Source organism: Panthera tigris, chromosome B2, assembly GCF_018350195.1.
Source record: "Panthera tigris isolate Pti1 chromosome B2, P.tigris_Pti1_mat1.1, whole genome shotgun sequence".
In the NCBI taxonomy this organism is placed as follows: domain Eukaryota; kingdom Metazoa; phylum Chordata; class Mammalia; order Carnivora; family Felidae; genus Panthera; species Panthera tigris.
In genome coordinates this window covers 66,263,947-66,286,297 of record NC_056664.1, presented here as the reverse complement: position 1 = coordinate 66,286,297, position 22,351 = coordinate 66,263,947, and the positions used below count along the sequence as shown (strand labels likewise).

At 40.9% G+C, this 22,351-nt stretch overlaps 1 protein-coding gene across 5 annotated transcripts in view; it reads right to left on the bottom strand.

Moving 5' to 3' along the window:
* CD109 (CD109 molecule) overlaps positions 1-22,351 on the bottom strand; it is a 184,414-nt gene that overhangs the window by 98,242 nt on the left and 63,821 nt on the right. For all 5 annotated transcript variants that reach the window (XM_042986670.1, XM_042986668.1, XM_042986669.1 and 2 more), the window contains 2 exons: positions 18,591-18,821; positions 13,152-13,277 (listed from right to left, as the gene is read on the bottom strand). In XM_042986670.1, coding sequence (XP_042842604.1) covers positions 13,152-13,277; positions 18,591-18,821 — 357 coding nt within the window. The remainder of the gene's footprint in view (positions 1-13,151; positions 13,278-18,590; positions 18,822-22,351) is intronic.

The window sequence follows — 22,351 nt, the reverse complement described above, 5'->3', positions numbered from 1 at the left end:
TTCTATGAATCTACTTCAAAATAAAAAGTTCTTCAAAAATTATTCCTCTATGTCTTATATCACCAAGATTATATAGTCTGCTAGGTTACAGCAAAGTAATCCTTACTAATACATTAATGGATGTTAGCCTATTTCCCCTACCAGATAGCCTGTATGCTATAACATGAGTCTCCAGCACTCAAAATCTTCAGTCTAAAGCCATGGCTCTTGTGGTCAGAATGTGATACATGTTGAAAACAACCCAATGTGAAACTCAAATAAATAAATTCACAGATGAGAGAGGAGAAGTAACAACCAACACCACAGAAATACAAATAATTATAAGGGGTATTATGAAAAACTAAATGCCAACAAATTAGACAACCTAGAAGAAATAGATAAATTCCTAGGAACCTATACCCTACCAAAACTGAGACAGGAAGAGATATAAAATTTGAACAGACCAATAACCAGCAAAGAAATTGAATCAGTAATCAAAAAACTCCAAAAAAAAAAAAAAACCCTCCCAAAAAACAAAAGTCAAAAGGCCTTACAGGCAAATTCTACCAAATATTTAAATAAGAGTTAATACCTGTTCTTCCCAAACCATTCCAAAAAACAGAAAAGGAAGGAAAACCCAAATTCATTCTATGAGGCCAGCATTACCCTGTTACCAAAACCAGATAAAGGCACCACTAAAAAAGAGAATTACAGGCCAATATCTCTGATGAACATAGATGCAAAAATCCTCAACAAAATACTAGCAAACTAAATTCAATAATACATTAAAAAAAAATCATGCCCCACGATCAAGTGGGATTTATTCCTGAATTGCAAGAGTGGTTCAATATTTGCAAAACAATTAACATGATATAGCACATCAATAAGAGAAAGGATAAGAACTATAAGATCATTTCAATACATGCATAAAAAGCATTTGACAAAGTACAACATACATTCATAATAAAAGTAGATTTAGAGGGAGCATACCTCAACATAATAAAGGCCATATATATGAAAAATATAACATCATCCTTAATGGGAAAATACTGGAGCTTTTCCCCAAGGTCAGGAACAAGCCAAGGATGTCCACTCTCACCACTTTTGTTCAACATAGTCCTGGAAGTCCTAACCATATCAATCAGACAACAAAAAGAAATAGAAAGTACCCAAATTGGCAAGGAAGAAGTAAAACTTTCACTATTTGCAGATAACATAATACTATATATAGAAAAACTGAAAGACTCCACAAAAAAAAACTGCTAGAACTAATAAATTCAGTAAAATCACAGGATACAAAATCAATGTACAGAATCTGTTGCATTTATATACACCAATAATGAAGCAGTAGAAAAAGAAACTAATCCCATTTACAACTGCTCCAAAAGCAGTAAGATACCTAGTAATAAACCTAACCAAAGAGGTGAAAGACCTGTATTCTGAAAACCATAAAATACTGAAGAACTTATCAGACAAAGAAATGGAAACACATCCCAACCTCATGGACTGGAAGAACAAATATTGTTAAAACGTCTATAACTACACAAAGGAATCTACACATTTAATGCAATTACTATCAAAGTAGCAACAGGATTTTTCACCAAGCTAAAAAAACAATCCTAAAATTTGCATGAAACCACAAAAGACCCCAAATAGCCAAAGCAAAGCAAAGTTGGAGGCATCACAATTCCAGACTTCAAATTATATTACAAAGCTGTAGTAATCAAAACAATATGGTACTGACATAGAAACAGACACAGATCCACAGAAAGAACAGAAAACCCAGAAATAAACCCACAACTACATGGTCAATTAATCTCCAACAAAGCAAGAAAGAATATCCAATGGAAAAAGACAATCTTTTCAACAAATGGTGTTGGGAAACCTGGACAGCAACATGCAAAAAATGAAACTAGACCACTTTCTTACATCATATACAAAAATAAATTCAAAGTTGATTAAAGACCTCAATGTGAGACCTGAAACCAAAAAAATCCTAGAAGGTAGGTTGTTCTCAACCTAACCTCTTTGACATCGACCATGGCAACTTCTTTCTAGATATATCTCCTGAGGCAAGGGATACAAAAACAAAAATAAACTATTGGGACTACATCAAAATAAAAACCTTCTGCAGAGGAAACAATCAACAAAACTGAAAGACAGCCTACAGGATGGGAGAAGATATTTGCAAATGACATATCTGATAAAGGGTTGGTGTCTAAAATCTATAAAGAACTTATCAGACTCAACACCCAAAAAACAAATAATCCAATTTTAAAAAATAGGCAGAAGAACAGGTGAACAGATGAAGAGATGAAACAGATGAACAGAAGAACAGATGAAAAGATGTTCATCACTTACCATCAGGGAAATGCAAATCAAAGTTTTAATAAGATATCACCTCACACTTGTCAAAATGGCTAAATTCAACAACACAAGAAACAACAGGTGTTGGCAAGGATGCGGAGAAAAAGGAAAACTCATGCACTGTTGATGGAACGCAAACTGATGCAGCCACTGTGCAAAACAATATGGAGGTTCCTCAAAAATTTTAAAACAGAACTACCCTATGATCCAGCATTTGCACTACTAGGTATTTAACCAAAGAATACTTTGGTATTCAAGGGGTCACATGCACCCTGATATTTATAGTAACATTATTTACAATAGCCAAACTATGGAAGCAGCCTAAGTGTTCATCACTTGATAAATGGATAAAGAAGATGTGGTATATAAATATATTGTAATGTCACTCAGCCATAAAAAAAGAATGAAATCTTGCCATTTGCAACAACATGGACGGAGTTAGGGAGTATAATGCTAAGCAAAGTAAGTCAGTCAGAGAAAGACAAATACCATATGTGGAATTTAAGAAACAAAACAAAGGAGCGGAAAGAAAAAAAAAGAGAGAGACAAACCAAGAAACAGATTCTTACCAGAGGGGAAGTGGGTGGGGGGATGGGTGAAATAGGTGAAAGGGATTAAGGCGTGCACTTGCTGTGATGAGCACCAGGCAATGTATAGAACTGTTGAATCACTATATTATACACCTGAACCTAATATAACACTGTATGTTAACTAACTGGAATTAAAACAAAAACTTTAAAAGCCAAATATAAAACAAGGAAACAATCTAATGTGTGAAGGAGTGATTGGCACCCTCAAATCATGTCATAGATGTGGGCATCTTCTCCACCAATGTATACAGCAAGATCTGTTGACGTCTAAACTCAACCAAAAACATGACTATCTTTAAACAGCAATTACAGTACATATTAAATAATTTAATGTTATTCAGCTGAAAGTGTCAGGAAATCTAGCTTCTAGCTCTGACCCTACCATAACACTGTGTGAGCCTAACCAGGTCACATTACCTCTCTCCAACTCTTCTTCCATAAAATGAGGAGGTGGAACGGGGTAACCTTGCTATGTGCTGATGGCTTCCTAGCACCCTCCATTTCACTGATAAGCTAATTCCTGACCCAGAGTTTCTGCCTGATGCCATTAAGATGTACCTGAAGAGGACAGCAGGTAAAACACCCTTGAAGGGCACTCCTGGGGTGGCTTTTGGAGGGAAAGAACAAGACAAGGAACTCCTCAAAAAAATTAGGTTGAGGTCCAGAAATCAAAATGCATACCACCAAAGGACTAACAATAGCAGATCAAACAGCTCACTACAGAAGTTTATAAGAGGCTAGGATATTCAGTTCTTGACTGAAACCTTTTTTAATTTTCAGAATCAGAAAGTCCAGAACATTAATCCAAAAGGCCTGTTTTCCACTGGCTCACAGGTGCCTCAAATACAGCAGCTATACATATTCTCAAAATGCAAATACATGAACATATTTCTTCTAAGTTTGGTAGTATATGGAAGACTAGAACTCTAAGTCAAAGAATACCACAGAGGATAATAATTAATAGCAATAGTCTAGAAGAAACTGTTCATTCACTTATTCTTTCATCCCACATGCATGAATGGGTTCCTACAACAGATCAAATACTTTATTAGCCAGAATAAATATGAACATTAATGAAAATAGAATTCCTGTCTTTAAGCAACTCACAGTCTACTAAATAAGGCAGTCATATTTTTTAAAACTAGAATGGTGGCTCAGTCGGTTGAGTGTCCAACTTCGGCTCAGGTCATGAATTCACAGTTCTTGAGTTCAAGTCTCACATCAGGCTCGCTGCTGTCAGCACAGAGCCCACTTCTGATCCTTTGTCCCCCTCTCTCTCTGCCCCTCCCCTGCTCATGCTCTCTCTCTCTCAAAAAAATAGACATTTAAAAAAAAACTACCCTGGGGCACCCTGGATGGCTCAGTCTGTTGAGCGTCTGACTTCAGCTCAGGTCATGCTCTCACGGCTTGTGGGTTCAAGCCCCACGTCAGGCTCTGTGCTGACAGCTCAGACCCTGGAGCCTGCATTGGATCTGTGTCTCCCTCTTGCTCTGCCCCTTCCCCGCTCACACTCTGTCTCTGTCTCTCAAAAATAAATACACATTGAAAAAAAACTTTTTTTAACTACACTGACCACAGTTTGGAAAGATGAGACAAATTCTGGAAATTGATGGTGGTGATGGATGTAAATGTACTTGATGCCACTGAACTATATACTTAAAAATGGCTACAATGGTAAATTTTATGTTATTTATATCTTGCCACAATAAAAAAAAAAAAGGAAACAACTGCTCTGATCAGTAAGTGCTGTAGTAAAGGTGTGTATAAGGACCCGTGGAAGAACAGAGAATGAAGTGTTGACCTGCCAGTTGCCGCTGTAAGAAATCAGAATTTTAAAACCAACTCCCCTCCCCTCTCTCCCAGCACATGGAAGTAAGAACTTGAAGTCTTTCCCAAAAAAAGCAGTCTTCCTTTAAGCAGAGGCTAGCAAAAGTATTTTGGAAGCTACATCTACATTCCAGAGAGGATGCCACTGTTTTCTGACCTGTCACAGTTTGCTCCATGCTTTCTGTTAAGCTGTCATCACAAGCCAGGGGAAGGGTTACCAGATGCTACTTGCAGAGAGCTTCAAGGACAGGAACTGTCCAAACAAAGATGTGCTCCTTTGCAAAGGACAAATAGCTCCAGCAGAAGGAAACTGACCCAGGCCATAGCTAGGCAGCAAGGCCAGAAAGATAAGGAGCAGTCTAAAAGGCTATAAAAAGCCATGAGATGCTAGCAATCCTTACTAACCTTTCCACAATAATTAACTTGAAAGAAAATACATGAAACTGCTGTAAACAAAGGAACAATTTGTTGCAGACTGCTTCTGATTTGCATAATAACTTGACACCCACATGTATCAGACAGGGTTCCAAAGGACTAATTTCAAGCCTTGGGACTACTGAGTTGAGTTCTCTACCTTCAATTACTTGTCCCCACCCTAACACTGCTTCAGAGTGAGACAAGGGCTGAGAACCACAGTCACTTACAACTAGAAGAAACCACATGATTACCTAGTTCAGTGGTTCCCACGCTGGCTGTGCATCTAAATCACCAGAGAAGCTGTTGTAAAAATATAGATTTTCCCCAAAAATTTGCTATAGTAAGCTAGGGTACCAGAGAGCTCCATAGAGCTACTTACCTAGAGAGTCAAAGTAAACAGCCCAGAGTCTCACCACTAGAGAATTAAAGAATGAATTGGGGGTCCATCTCCTGTTCTACATCTTTTATACTACCCAACACTGTCTCTCAGCAGAATAGATAGAAAGTAAAGACTCCTGACTGCGGACATAAATCAGCATTTCTCAAGATGTGGTCCAGAAAAACAACGGAATTTCCCAGAGTGTTCATTTAAAATGCAAATTCTTAGGTCATGTGCCAGCAATACTGACTTGGGATCTGGGGGTAGGCCCTGAACTCTGCATCTTAAACAAGCTCCCCAGTCAGTTGACTCTTAGGCACACTGCTGTTTGAGAACACTGGTAAGTTCTAGCAAGTGGAACTTCACACGCTCAACTTAGCTGCATGAGCTCCTCTAGAAGGGAACACAGGCTTCCATCTGTCGCTGCAGAAAAAGGGTAAGAGCTACAATTATCAACTGAGCAGGATTTCTCTGTGACTCAGGCTCTTCCTTCAGGTTCTCAGAGAAACAGGAGTGCCAATTCTGGGGTCACCCAGAGTCCTGCAACTGAGGACTGTGGGCTACCCCCAGGGAAAGGGCTGGTATGGCCAGGTCCCTCCTGGCTCCAGGAGCCTGGTGTTCAGACACCAACACAAGCCATTCTTTTCAACAACTTTTAGGGACTCCTGGGTGGCTCAGCTGGTTGAGTGTCCAACTCTTAATTTCGGCTCAGGTCATGATCCCTGAGTTGTGGAATCAAGCCCTGTGTCGGGCTCCACACTGAGCATGGATCCTGCTTGAGTCTCTCTCTCTCTCTCTCTCTCTCTCTCTCTCTCTCCTGCTGCCCCTCCCCTTGCTGTCTCTCTCTCTCTCATTCTCTCTCTCTTTATCTCTATCTCAAATTAAAAAAAAAAAAGGTTTTAAAGAACCTCTAAACCTGGAATATAATTTTTAAATCATAGATGAAAGATCATTTGTAATGAAACCTGGTTATACATGCAATGGAATATTTTCAGCCTTAAAAAGGAATGAAATTCTGACACATGCTGCCATATGGATAAACCTTGAGGATATTATGCTAGGTGAAATAAGCCAGTCACAAAAAACAAAAACAAAAAACAAATACTATATGGCCCCACCTATATGAAGTACTTAGAGTAGTCAAGTTCATAGGGACAGAAAGTAGAATGGTGGTTGCCCCTGGCTGGAAAAGAGGAGGAATGGGAAGTTAGTGTTTAGTGGGTCAACAGTTTCAGTTCTGCAAGATGTAAAGAGTTCAGGAGATCGATGGCAGTGATGGCTGGACAACAATGTGAGTATATTTAATACCACTAAACCATACACTCAAAAGTTAAGATAGTAAATTTCATGTATATTTTACCACCATCAAAAAAAAAGGAAAGGCTCAGTCAATAGAGCATGAGACTCTTCATCTCACAATCATAAGTCTGAGCCCCACGTTCGGTGCTGAGTCTACTTTAAAAATAATGAAAAACAAAATTGCAACTATTTGGGAGAGCCAAGGATACCAGTCAAGAGGTAGATACCTAGAAAGATAAGGCACCTAGAGAAGTACTGCAAAACAATGAAAATATAAGCAGTGTTTAACATTCACAAGTTATCTGCCCAAGGTGTATTTGTAAGATGATTATTAAACTGGAGCACATCTCCCCAGTTGTCCTTTAATGTACCTGAAACATAGCAACTCTGTAAAACACACTTCTATGAAGAGGCATTATAGCTAAAATAAACCTCTACCCTCTAAGAGGAGGATGCGGTGCTCCTGGAAGTTAAGACAGAAATGTTGGGGCAGGGGAGGTGCTACTAAAGGAAAAAGGGATAGTGATTCTTCTCAAGAGAAGAAGCACAGTCCCCAGCACAGCAAAGAACCATTCGCATTCCAGGCAGGTACACAAATTAAGTACATGCATAAGTAGCACACATAAAAAAAAAAAAAAAATCAGTGCTCTTACTAAATTTCCTAAGTTTAAAAAAGCTTAGGGGCACCTGGGTGGCTCATTCTGTTAAGCGTCTGACTTCAGCTCAGGTCATGATCTCACACTCTGTGAGTCCGAGCCCCACGTCAGGCTCTGTGCTGACAGCTCAGAGCCTGGAGCCTGCTTCGGATTCTGTGTCTCTGCCCCTCCCCAGCTTGCACTCTGTCTGTCTCTCTCAAAAATAAATAAACATTTAAAAAAAATTTTTTAAAGAGCTTAAAAGTTATTATCAAGAGTTGCTTTGCAATGTAATTAAACTAGCATAATAGGGGCACCTGGGTGGCTCAGCCAGTTAAGCGTCCAACTCTGGATTTTGGTACAGGTCATGATCTTAAGGTTTGTGATCGAGCCCCACATCTGGCTCTGTGCTGACAGTGCAGAGCCTACTTGGGATTCTCTCCTCTCCCTCTCTCTCTGCCCCTCTCCTGCTCATGCTCACTCTCTCTCTCTCTCTTTCTCAAAATAAATAAATACTTTAAATAAATAAATAAACTATCATTATAAAAAGTGCATGTCTGTGAATATACGGAGAACTTACTGTGTGTGCTCTACCATTATATACTGCACAATAAAGAGATAAAAAATAAGAATAAAAACCTAGAAATTTTATGAAATCAAAATAGTTAGTCATCATTAAAAATCCTGAAAGTGAAAAGCAATACCGGAAGGTCAAAAGAAATGTAGTAACCTAGAAAGGTTAGTATATAATAAATGACTCGTTCACACTTATTCTATAAAGGTACATGTTACGGTTGTAGAAATGCCAAGGAGCCCACCAAGTGTGCTTTACCTAAAGGATTCTTTTTCTGGCCTAGCATAAAGGGTGATTTAAGAATGCCTTGCTAATTGGGACACCTGGGTAGCTCAGTCAGTTAAGCATCCAACTCGATATTGGCTCAAGTCATTATCTTATGGTCATGATCTCAAGTCAAGGTCCTGATCTCATGGTTGTGAGATCAAGCCCTGAGTAGGGCTCTATCTTGAGCGTGGACACTGCTTGTGATTCTCTCTCTTCCTCTCTCTCTGCCCCTCCCTCGCTCCCTCTCTCTCTCTCTCTCTCTCAAAATAAATAAACACTAAAAAAAAAAAAAGAATGCCACACTGATTACAGTCACTACAAATCAAAGCTCCAATAAGTCTAATACTAAGATCACTCCATATTTTTGCTAGAGACAAATAGAATTTCAAAACATTCTTCTGAAATGTTTTCCCTTCCCTGAGATCTAATCCTGAGAATGGTCACTGCCTTAAAAAACAAAAATATAGTGTACAGTGGTGGACTATTTAAATAATAAATATATTTCTACCACAGTCATTATTTACTGCTGAAAGAAAAAGGAGTTCAATAATAAGCAATAAACAATCTTTGAATGTTGTGCAGGAGTCCAGGAAAGATAAAAACCAGAGACCAATACGGGGTCTCGGGTTGCTTCCCATAACATTTCTTTGATTACACTGACCCCTGGCGGCCCTTAAAGGAGTCTCTTTTCTTTTCTTTTCTTTTCTTTTCTTTTCTTTTCTTTTCTTTTTTCTTTTTTCTTTTTTTTAAAATAAAAGTGCTTAGATTTCCTTAGTGTGTGCCTTAACATTATATAACCTGGCAGGAATCCTTTCACAACGTGTATGTATATCAAATAATCATACTGTAAACTTAAGTAACCTATCCTTTTGTCAACTGTACCTCAATAAAATTTGGGAGAAAAACATTGTATCACCAAGTACCTGATTAATATGCTGGTCTTTTCTAAAAGATAAAGATGCCTTACGGAATGTGGAAAAGGAGACATTATATGTATTTCAATACTAATGATTATTAAATACCTTTAATACACTCATCTAATAAATACTGACTGATATCCATGTGTGAAACACGTGCTAAGTCATAGAGACACAGATGTGAACAAGCCCCAAAAGACTACAGTCTCTTAGATGCCACCAGTTAAAAGTGACATGAATGAACCAAGAGAAGCACAGAGTGCTATGGAGATGTCTACAGGGATTAGGCCATTCAAGGCTGTTCGAGGACAAGGGTGGCACTTAACAAAGCTGAAAAGGTGGGCAAAGGCCAAATCTTGTAAATGATTTGAATTTTTTAAGCACCTACCTTTCCTTGTCTTTCTTTTCCTAATCAATATGACCAAATCAATATGACAGATCCAGTCCACAAACCACTGCATGAGAAATCCTGTTAATTTTCAACTTATGATCTCACATCTTCCAAAAGTCTTTCTCCACTATCCTATCACCCTCTGTGTTCTAGTACATATCCTGTTCACCACTCACTGAACAAATTAACCTCTTGGAGGCTGCCACCCAGCTGAGATTGTCCCTGGCCACCGTGCAGAAGTGCCTCTGAATGGACCAACAGTGGACACTGACCCAAGGGAAGTCCATCCACAGCCACCAACAAAGAGGGTTGCTTGAAGGACTCTGAGATGATGGTTATTCAGATGAGCCAATGCGACCAGTCCAGATTTGGACTAAAAACACCACAGAGGTTGACAGAAGAGTGAGGGGAGAATGACTCAGCCAGAGAGACAGAATGAGATGCGATCCCAAAAGCATCAGCACTCATCCTTACAATACACCTTCTTTATCCCATGCTAGTCCAAGTCACCCTGCACCCTTAGAAGTACCTGATGAGGGAAATACAAATCAAACCACAATGAGACACCACCTCACACTTGTCAGAACAGCTAAAATTAACAACTCAGGAAATGACAGATGTTGGCAAGGGTGCAGAGAGAGAGGAACCCTTTTGCGCTGGTGGTGGGAATGCAAACTGGTGTGGCCACTCTGGAAAACAGATGGAGGTTCCTCAAAAAATTACTGATAGAACTCCCTACGACCCAGCAATTACACTACTAGGTATTTATCCAAAGGATACAGGAGTGCTGATTCGAAGGGGCACATGCACCCCAGTGTTTATAGCAGCACTATCAACAATAGCCAAAGTATGGAAAGAGCCCAAATGCCACAGACTGATGAAGAAGATAAAGAAGATGTGGTACATAGATACAATGGAAGATTACTTGGCGATGAAAAAGAATGAAATCTTGCCATTTGCAACAATGTGGATGAAACTAGAGTGTATTATACTAAGCAAACTAAGTCAGTCAGAGAAAGGCAAATATCATATGATTTCACTCCTATGTGGAATTTAAGAAAGAAAACAGATGAACATAGGGGAAGGGAAACAAAAATAAGATAAAAAAAAAAAAAAAGAAAGGAAGGAAGACAAACCATAAGAGACTCTTAAATACAGAGAACAAACTGAGGGTTGCTGGTGTGGTGTTTGGGTGGGGTATGGGCTAAATGGGCGATGGGCATTAAGGAGGGCACTTGTTGGGATGAGCACAGGGTGTTATGTGTAAGTGATGAATCACTAATTTCTATTCCTAAAATCATTATTACACTATATATGTTAACTAACTTGAATTTAAATTAAAAAAATAAAATTTTTTAGAACTTAAAAAATAAAATAAATTTTAAAATTAAAAAAAAAAAAAAAACACCTGATGGACCTCACTGACTCAGCACCTCACGATTCCTCCGCTGTCACACTGCCTTGTTTTCCTGTCACGCTTACGTTATTCAACTTTTATCATATTATCCATGTCAGCACAACAATGATATTGAGGACAGAGATTTTGCATGTTTACCTCCTTATTTCCACAACTGCCCTATACGCCCTCACATATTTGATGCAGGGACAGATAGATGGAAAGACAGACAGATGGATAAACAACTGATCCTGGAGAACTCTATAGTGAAATCAAAGGTGGGAACTAAGAAAACCCTAATTCCTTCACGCTCACAGTATATGTCCTAATCATCAACTCCCATCATTCCCCACATGTGCCAGTAACACCAAACTTCTCCCAAACCCCCAGACCCGTGAGGCTCTCTTCCATCTTCCCAATGTCCACACACAGCCTTCTCTCTGTGAAGTCTCACAAACACTGACTCTCCTCTTCCTCCATAAGCACAAATGTCTGGCTCCCCTAGAGCTCAACACCCCCTCCTCCAGGCTTCCCTGAGCCCTACACACACCTCTACACTTTCTCACTGCCCAACTGTCTCACCCCTGCAGCACACCCTCTCCGCAGGCACTCTTCATGGATGCTCAAAAACCATGTGCTGGCTAAGACAGACTAGATCTGCTTTTAGGATGTGACCCCTTCCTAAAAGCAGAAAGGAGAAAATTTTTTTTAATTTTTTTGGTACACTTATCCCACTTAAGGTCTTATGTTAATGAATGATTATTCCTTCTAATAAAGTGGTTCTCAGTGGGGAAGGGAGAGGGTATTTTTTCCCCCGTGGAGAGTGACAATGCCTGTAGACAATTCTGTTTGGCACACTCGGGCTGCTACTGGCATCTGAGGGGCTGAGGCTAAAGATCCTGCTAAACATCCTACAGTGTACCCAACCATGCCCACAGCAAAAAATTTTTGTCCAAAATGTTAACAGCTCTTTTAATAGAACTATTTTTAAAAGCTCTTATTCACAAACTTATATATTTTTTAATAAACTCCAGAGGAAAATGGGACAATATTCAATGAATCTTCAAACATCACACAGGGATGCACAGGAGAAAACCTAAGGCAGAGAGATGAGTCTGCCCTGTGAGATCTCAGAGCTTCAAAGGTTGGCAACAAACAAAGGAAGTAGGTAGAGGAGTTGGGGAGAAAGAGGACTTGGGGAACAGAAAATTGGTGTGGTCGTTTAAAACCACTGTTTCTTTTTTTTTTTTTTTGTATGTTTTAATGTTTTGTTTTGTTTTGTTTTTTTGAGAGAGAGACAGAGAGAGGCACAAGTGGGGGAGGGGCAGAGAGAGAGGGAGACACAGAACCTGAAGCAGGCTCCAGGCTCTGAGCTGTCAGCACAGAGACCTATGCGGAGCTCCAAAGCATGAAACGTGAGATCATGATATGAGCCAAAGTCAGACACTTAACCGCATAGCCACCCAGACACCCCAATCACTGTGTGTTTGAAAACAATGATAAAGTAGGTTAGTCCAATCTCATCAGGAGTCATTCAGAGACATAAAATTTGCTAAATTATAACTATGTATCTGTAGCTTAGTTTTAAAATACTCAATGTGTGCACTGAATAAGTAAAATAAACATTAATCAGTTTTACATTAAACACAAAACGTTTTGTGGCGCCTGGGTGGCTCAGTCGGTTGAGCATCCGACTTCGGCTCAGGTCATGATCTCGCACTCTGTGAGTTCGAGCCCCACGTCTGGCTCTGTGTTAACAGCTCAGAGCCTGGAGTCTGCTTTCAGATTCTGTGTCTCCCTCTCTCTCTGACCCTCCCCTGCTCATGCTCTGTCTCTCTCTGTCTCTCAAAAATAAACATTTAAAAAAATGCCAAGTGTTTTAACCTTCAAACATTGTATTACAGAAAAAGACAACAATGGGTAAAATTCTAACATATTACAATGAAAGCTAACCCATGGATAAACACAGTAAATTCAAAATAAACCCCTTAAATTATCTAGATGTTCAGATTAACAATTTTCTGTTCATCGAATAAATGACATTGGAGATATTTCCCCACCTGACCTAATTAAATCACTTTAGCATTCCCCCTGAAAATATATTTATACTCACATTCACTTGAACTTGAATGGACCAGTCACCAAGTATTGGATGGGAAGATAATTGAAAAGTTTTGGAAACGATGCCAAGATCACTTTGTTCTGACAACCACTGTTGGATCAAATTGGACTTGGGGTCCTACAACAAAAACCGTACATGTTAACTATATAAATACTGCCGCATACATGTGTTATGAATGATGCCCTCCATGCAGCACTCCCAGGGACATCCTAAATATGGCACAGAGATACGTTTTGTAAAATGTTGGCCATATGTTACTAAACAGAAGACAAATCAGAATTTCTTCCTTTCTCATACCCTCCTGAGAACATCTTTATTCTGCTCCACCTTCCAATTCTTGGCACCATATTTCCCTCTACATGGAACACACACGACATGTGTAGCACCAAACCTGTGCTGTCATTGTTAACCTAGAGATAACAGACCTCGTGTATGTATTCAGGGCCCACTGCGTGTCAGGCACTCTGTCATATCATTACCACTCATACATCACTCAATCATCACAACTCTCCCTCAGGGTAGGACTGTCCTCACATTATAGCAGAAAACAGATTCCCAGAGAGGTTAGGTAAACACTCAACTGTAAGTAATACATGAATTCAGGATTCGAACCCACACACCGTTTAATCCAACAAAATGTATCATAGCCATGTTTAGCCAAGGTTGTCCAGGAAAAACACTTCAGTTTTCCTAGACTTCCCCAAGGATCCCGTCATGCACACTCAGCCAAGCCAATCCAGCAGTCATCCCGGACTTCCCTTCACATTCCCAGCCCTGTCAACTCCATCTCTTTAATCTCTCTCTAATCCTCACATCCAGCTGCCATGTCCTGTTTTCTGACTATTACGACTAATCTCCCTCCTCCACTCTTGCCCTCCAATAAATACATCCTCCCCTCTGCCAACAGTGTTGTCCATCTGAAACACAAATCTGAGACTGAGGCAAAGTGGTGGAAATGCTTGGTACAGTTCCTGACATATGACAAGCAGTGGACCACGAGGTGGTGATAGCTTTTGTTTGCCTATAGAATGAGGTCTACGCTCCTTGACATAGTTTACATAACTTAGCAGTCTGATTCCATTTATATTTCTATGCTCATCTTCCTCTAAACATACAGATTTCTTTGCAGTTCACTCCCAAAAGCCCATGCTTCTCAGCCTCCACAATTGCTGCACAGAATGCCCTCCCTTCCTGTCCAATAGGTGAAACAAGCTCCAGTGTCCTGCCTCCTATACATGCTTCCAACAGACAAAATGGCCACTTCCTGGAGAGTCCCTAGTACATCTGGAGTTTACCCCTTTTGAGGACTACCCCTTTTGAGTTTACTGAACTCATGGGTTTTATGGGGTTTTTTGTTCCCAGCTAGACTGTGAACTCATGAGAGCAGGGATCAAATATTTTCCCTGATTGTTATTCTCTATCCTTTGACTAGACGTAGTGGGTCAGCCCAGTTAACGGAAGCCAGAAGAAACCTCTCTCCCCAAGTGGGGGAGGATGTGAAAGTCAGAGGTAAGGACAATGCTGAGAATTGAGTTAGGAATAGTCTAGTAAGCCAGAAACTAATTGTTAAAACCAAAGACCAAAGCAAGTCAAGACTAAGTAGGTCACCCTCCTTGGCAAACTCCTAGGATGGGCATTGTAATCAGCTGTTGGCTCTCCTGCACCTGCCACAGCATGACGCGTGGGTGAAAACAAAAAATACCTTTTTTCTTCTGTCAGCCTGACAAAAATAAAAAATAATAATAATAATTCCCAGTGTTATTTAAACTGAATGGAAAGGAATGTTCATACTCTGCTGATGCATTATTTGGTGAGGGTATACGCTTCTCCCAGGTGGTACCATGGCCCTACAAAGGAAGTTCTAAATGAAGTCTTTGACGACTTTGAACCTGGAGGATCTGGACGGTTGGGAGTGAATGAGATAATCTCTCTGGTTTGTCAAGCCTGCCTCAGACCTAGGCCTAACTGTCACCAACCGGAAAACACAGACAATGTAGAAACACCAGAAGTTTTTACACATCAGGATTCAAACGGGCCATGCATGGTGGCACCACAGCAGAACCCAGCATTTGTATGTCACCATCTCCTGCTAGGACACATACAGGACAGCCATATACAACATGGACAGTGGCCCTGACACAGCCAGAACAGCCACATGCTGGAGATGCTGCAATAGTGGCCCCTTGTGCTCTCTGAGTCACCTTTAGATGGTTCTGGTGCCTCAGAACAGCACAGTACCTGCTGCCTGTGCCAGACTGTCTCAAGCAATAAATCCCCGGCTGGAGAATATGTCCAGTAGGAGTATTTCTGCCACTCCTCAGAGTCCTGGATTATGCACCCAGCGTCTGTCTAGCATGTAGAACTGGAGAAGTCAAATCACTTAAACGAGGTGGTCCCCTCACCTCACCAGGGATGAGGTCCTGGTTTTGTCATGGCTGCCCCACGCCAGAGTGTCAGGGCACAATCACAAGATACACCCTTAAGGCAACAACAGCTATTCCCATACAAGGTCATTCATCTGTACTTTCTTCAGGAAGGGAGTCACAGTAGAAGTCTGCTGTGCCAGCTACCATGGAGGTGTTGAAGGCACTGGTTTCCATAGTGTCAAGCCAGAGTAGCCAGAGGTAGCGAGAATTAGAGCAGAGGTAGGGCACGTTTTTACCACTGTCAAAAGGGCCCTGAAGGCCTTTTCAACCTGAGAAGGTCAGTTATCAAGGCAGACAAAATTAATAATACCAAATGACAAAAAAAACAAACAAACAACAAAACACTGAGCACCCCCTGAACATGCTGTGACTTGACAGTCAATATTTTAGCTACATCCTACAGCTACAGCAATTCTTTTTCTTTTTTTTTTTTACAGCTTGCTGATTTGACAAGTTTATACACTCTGCTATGCTCACCACAAGTGTAGCTACTAGCTGTCCTGTAAGGTCACTTACTATAACAGTATCACTGACTGTCTTCTTGACTGGGCAGGATGGGTTCCGAGAAGTTAGCCTCCCAGCCATCAGTGCACTTCTCCACGTTAGCCTGAAGGTGGTGCTGTACTAGGGAGTACAACTTTGTTCAAGTCAGGGGTTCTTGTTACACTAAGTTCCACTTTTTTCTAAGAGGTTTTGCCAAGAAACCAACTATTCTACACTGAAAGATGTAGAAAACATCACATTCTGGCCCAAATGACTGTTTTTCAGATGGAGGAAGACAGCAGTGTGGGCATCAGTGCTCCCATGTGGCTTCTGCAAGTGGCAAGGCTGGACCTGAGTTCATATCCCAGCCTCACTGCCCGGGTGCAGACAGCAGAGTATGGCAACCCCCTGGGCACTGTTCCCAACCACTCTGGGTTCCAGGTGGAATTTCAGTCTAAACGCCCCTTCCCGAGCAAAGAGGGCCACATGCTGGCAAAGCCAGTAGGATTTCTCAGGACCACAGGTCTCTCTGAGAAAGCCAAATGTGGCAAGCAAAGCCCAGAGTTGTAGAGAATAGCCCAAGAGTACAAATCAAAGGTTTCAAAGGCAGATCCTAAAGCACCATGGCGAGGGAAAATAATAAAAATGCACAGACAGCACAGTTCTAAATGCTTTACTTAAATTACTCACTTTAATCCTCACAAAAACCTCTGTGAGGTATTTGTCCTGCATCAGCAGGGTTAGTTCTGGGTTGATGCCTGGAACGGGCAATTTATCAAGTGCTGACTTTCATTACCACAGGTAGAACGAGGCAGATTGGATATAAACCGCCAGAGACAGGCAGGTGACCTCTAAATCCCCCACCTTACACTTAATTTCTGGCACGTACTAAGTTCTCAGTATATGTGGATAAATGGTGAAAGATGATATGACTGCGGTCCATAAAGCCCTGCTTAGAGAGCTACTTGAATTTAGACATGCTATTCACTATGCCAACCTCCTTTTTAGACATTCCGTTATACAGTGAAGGCAGAGATTCACAGGACTGCAATTCTTGGAAATTCAAGAAATACACAGTGAGCAGCATGCCAGCTGATGTGTTTGCTACAAACACAATCTGGCTTGAAGTTACACGTATACATGTTTGTTTGCTTGATTTTTGTTTGGCTTTTAGTTTAATTTATAACAACAAAGAAGTTAAGAAGAATAGGAAGATGCTGAACTAAAAAACCTAAATTTGCCTTCCATTCTATGTCATTTATCAGAACATTGAAGGAAACCAAGAGGGTTCCCAGGACCAGGGACTTTCAGTTATAAAATCAAGAGAGTCCCAGGCAAACTGAGGTGAGCTGATCACCTTATTTCCATGTAATGATCAAATGTCTAGTATTCTCCTCAGCATAAGTATAGAAAAGCAGGTCCAGCAGGATATCAATGGTCCTCAACTTGGTTCCCACAGGAAAACACTCAGTCTAACTATCTGCCTCCAGACTATCAGAGTGTGCAAGCAGCAGAGGCCAAATGACTCCCTGCCAAAGGGGTTCCCATAGTAACAAGAGCTAATGTTCAGTGAGCATGTACTATGTGGCAGGCATAGTTCTAAATGCTGTGCTTGGATTATCTCACAAAACCTTTGTGAGGTATTATTATTATTACACATTCTACAAATAAAGAAACTGGGGCTCTGAGAGATTAATTTTCTCACACAACTAGCATCTATTCTTCTTAGAGCAGACAGTGATCCTTTTATAAGTCAAATCACATCACGCCTGTCCTCAGAATTCTCCAGTGAATTCTTGCTTCACTCAGAGTAAAATCCAAAGTCCATATCATGCCTAAGAAGACCCTGTATGGTCCATCCCTCCTCCAACCAACATACCTATATCTTACCTCATCTCCTAATATTTGTCCCCTCACACCCTGGTACACTTTCAGCCTATTTTTCCTCCAATGCACCCAACGAGTTCCCACCAGGGCCTTTACACAAGCTGTTCCCTCTGTATGTATGGGCTCATTCTTTTATTTCCTTTAGGTCTCTGCTCAAATAGGACTCCCCTAACAATCTAGAGAAAAGAGCAAACATAAACACTCTCTCTCTCTTACACACACACACACACACACACACACACACACACACACACACCAGTCCCTTTATATACATATTTATGTGTTTATTTAGTGCCTGTCTCCACACTATTCACTGAAATATAAGCTTGATGTGAGCAGGGGACTTAATCTGTTCTGCTCAGTGCCCCACTCCAGAGCCCTGACCACAGAAGTTCAAAAAATGTTTAACAAATGAATTAATCAATGAAGAAGCAAGGACTGGAGCCCAAGCTAGCCAACTTTGGAGCCTGAGCTCTGACCCCACTGCTCTACCATTTCCCTTCCAAGAGAGAGTATTCTCATGTTGGGAGGGAAGCTTACCCAAGGCTAATTCTAAGATAACCTGACCAGAACTTCGCACAGAGCTTTAGTAAGATGGCTTGAACTTCTTACTTTATTTCTATCTGGCACTTACCTTAATTAGAATGTTTAAAGAAGTTTTATAAGGTTTAAAATCTGAGAAGAGTGTAACGACACGAAACTTCACTTCCTGCTTCGGCTTGTACAGGGACTTGTCTGTTTGAATGAAGACAGTCATTCTCTTGGTCTCAAATGATAAGCGTGTACTATTAGAGAATAAGATCTCATCCTGGGCACGTCCAGTTACACGTAGCTCATAAATCCCATCTGCACTGTTCAGAGGTAGCTGGAGAAAATGAAGAGATCAGTCTCATTATTTTACCTCAAAAATGTTTTTAATTATGTTAGAATAGAAAAATTTTCTATTTTTTAGGTTTACTTATTTTATTGGGGGGGGGGTGGGGGGGGGAAGGGGCAGAGAAAGGAGAGAGAGAGAATCCCAAGCAGGCTCTGCACTGTCAGCACAGAGCCTGCCATCAGGATCAAACCCATGAGATCATGACTTGTCCAAGAATTGGACACTCAACTGACTGAGCCACCCAGGCACCCCAAGAATAGAAAATTTAAGTCTATAGTATTATTAAAAGTAATTGCCATGTTGAAAAACTTGCCCCTTCTAGGCACCAACATTAAACAATTTGTTTTCCCTCTTAACATCCTGTAGTTTTCTCTCCTGTTAAATTGCAGGGTTCTCGGAATGGAGGGCTCAACACCAGTCACCTTGTCATTTCCTAGCCCAAGTGCACATTCTTCCCAACAGTCACTGTGGGTCAGAATATTTAAGGTCTTTCAACACTTTTCCATGCCTCCCTCTTTGAGTCAACTGGTGAAAAGCACAATTTGCACAAGACTTGTTTCTTGCCGTATCTCTCTTGAACTCTTCTACAGTGTGCTCTCTTCCTGCATCCTGCACATCACAGGTCATCATCCTGGAAAGGATGGGGGTAGTGCTGCTTTCCTACTACTATTACCAACAGAATTCTTACCTTCCAGCATTAACAGACTTGAAGCCATACAGCACTTTACACGACCTGTCATTTTACAACAATCCTTCAGGTGGTGCTCTCACTAACACCATTTTATACAGGGACTTACAGGAATTTGGGAAACTGTTCCAGGTTACTAGCTGAGATTCAAACCCAAGATGAGCTATACTACTCTAATAAAAGCCTCCATATGGTGTCTTTAAAGCATGTCTGACAATTCTCTGACTCTCTGCCCTTCAAAAAGTAGAGCCTCATTCCCCAGACTTAGGGACTTGCTTCTCAAGAAAATAATGAAGCTGTGTTAGAGAAAGGATGGCTTCTGTCTGGTTCTCTTTCTCTCTGGGATTCTTCGCTCTGGGGGAATCCAGCTGCCATGTGAGGAGGACACTCAAGAAGCCTGTAGAGAGGCCCACATAGGGAGAAATGAGGCCCCCCACCAAAACCCACCACCAGCTCGACAGCCATATGAATGAACTACCTTACAGAGGATCCCTGACCTACTGAAGCCTTCAGGTGACTGCAGGCCTAACTGACATCCTGACTGCAGCCTTGTAATAGCCCAAAGCTTTGGGATAATCGGTTACACAATAGATGGCTAGTATACCTGACTTTTAGTTCGTTTTCATGATAATAAACCTGAGGTTCTGAAAGTAAATTCTGGCTCGTGTTGGCAAATAAGTTTTGTCCACAGAAAGCTCAGAGATCCTCCAGTAACTGCAGCTACCTTGAAGCTCACAATATGGATGAGAATATGAAGGAAATGTAACAAGCCACCAATAAAATGGTCAGCAAAAAAATATTTAGGGGGAAAAGTACTGATGCCCACAATTTACTTGGAGACACATTTTAAAAATAAGATGAATTAGGGGTGCATGGGTGGCTCAAACAGTTAAGCATCTGACTCTTGGTTTCAGTTCGGGTCATGATCTCACAGTTCATGAGTTCAAGCCCTGCATTGGTCTCTGCACTGAGCATGGAGCCTGCTTGGGACTCAATCTCTCCCTCCCTCTCTGCTCCTCCCTGGCTTGCTTTCTCCCTCTCTCTCAAAAAATAAGTAAATAAACATAAAATTTTTTTTTAAATAAGATCAATTAATGGATGGAGAGACGGATGGATAGATATGAAATAGAGCAAGTATAGTAAAGCATTAATGGTAGATTCTGAGTGGTGGATACAGAAGTGCTCACTACAAAATTCTTTCAAGTTTTTTTTTATATTGGAAAAATTCTTAATAAAATGTTAGAAGAACAATCAGTAGCATCACATTTACATAACTTCTAGTGCCAATTTTTGCTTTTCTTCAATAAATATTTATTGAGCACCTTCTAGCTCCAAATTGTTCTAAGTCCTTGGAATACAACATGAGCCAAAGATGTGTGACCTAGTAAGGCTAAGAGTCTAGCTTGGAACTTGCATTCTTATATTCTATTTTCCCAAATGATACTTCAGTTCTCAGATTCTTTTAAATAGATATTTTAATACTATAAGCAGAAAATTAAATATGCCAGCATATCATATATATGGCAAAGGTTCATAAATACTTTATATTTAAATAATGATATTTGACGGGATTGCTTTTTGTGATTTGGATATAGTTTGATCATTTTTAGTGGCACAGAGGCTCCAGAACTGATAGTAGATTGAAGATTTATGTCAAATTAATAATTCAGAGGCACAAAACTAAAGAGCCCTATTTAACCATGAGAATGCCAAATAAAGAAGCAGAAGTAACACAGACGTGTTCAAAAACACAATCTCTGTGCCCTACTCCATCCTCCATCAGGGAGCTGGATCGCCTCAGGAGGAGACAGTACTATCTTTATGCTCCTTTCAGCTACCCCAAGTAATTTGCTTTTTTATTTTATTTTATTTTATTTTAATTTTTTTTAACGTTTATTTATTTTTGAGACAGAGAGAGACAGAGCATGAACAGGGGAGGGGCAGAGAGAGAGGGAGACACAGAATCTGAAACAGGCTCCAGGCTCTGAGCGGTCAGCACAGAGCCTGACGCTGGGCTCGAACCCACGGACCGTGAGATCATGACCCGAGCCGAAGTCGGACGCTTAACCGACCAAGCCACCCAGGCGCCCCAGTAATTTGCTTTTTTAGCTGCCCCATTAGAAACCCTGCCCACCCTCCATATGTAAGATTTAGGTGATTCAGGATCCTCAAAGCCTCAGTGTTATTCCCAGGGCTGGAAAGTCAGAGATTACAAAAGAACTTGGTGTATCAGTAGACCAGAGGTGACTCTATAAACCATGAGGCATCACCATACGCCTTGTGGTGTCACTGCCGACTCTGCATGGCACTAAGGATGCTGAGCTGTGGTAGAGAGCTTGACCCTCCACTGTTAACAGTAGAGGGACATAATGTGAAAGAGAATGAAGAAAATAATGTGGATTTTAAGCAATCTTTACGAAGGTTTTTCTCTGTATCAGACCTAGAATGGGTTGTAACCTGCTCCCCACAGTGGAGAGGCCACCAGAAGGTATTAAAAGCGCTTGTATCTCTACTGATCCTTCTGCCTTCTTGGGGTCCCAGTTACTGAAAGAGTTCCAGGGATTGGTAATAAAGAGCTTCCCTCATCAGAGACTTCCCATGCCCTTCTCTTATGCAAGAACCAGTTATCTACCCAAGGGGATTCTGCAGTTTCACATGTTGAGCTGAGCGCCGAGGGCTGGAAAAAGATACAGTTCCCACAGACGGACACTGCCTGGCAGCAGTACATCAAGGAGCTTTGATCAGCCAAGTACCAATTGGCACCTGAGTGGCGCGTGCTCATTATGCTAAGTCTATTCTGTGTATACATAAATGCAAATTTCCTGAGTAA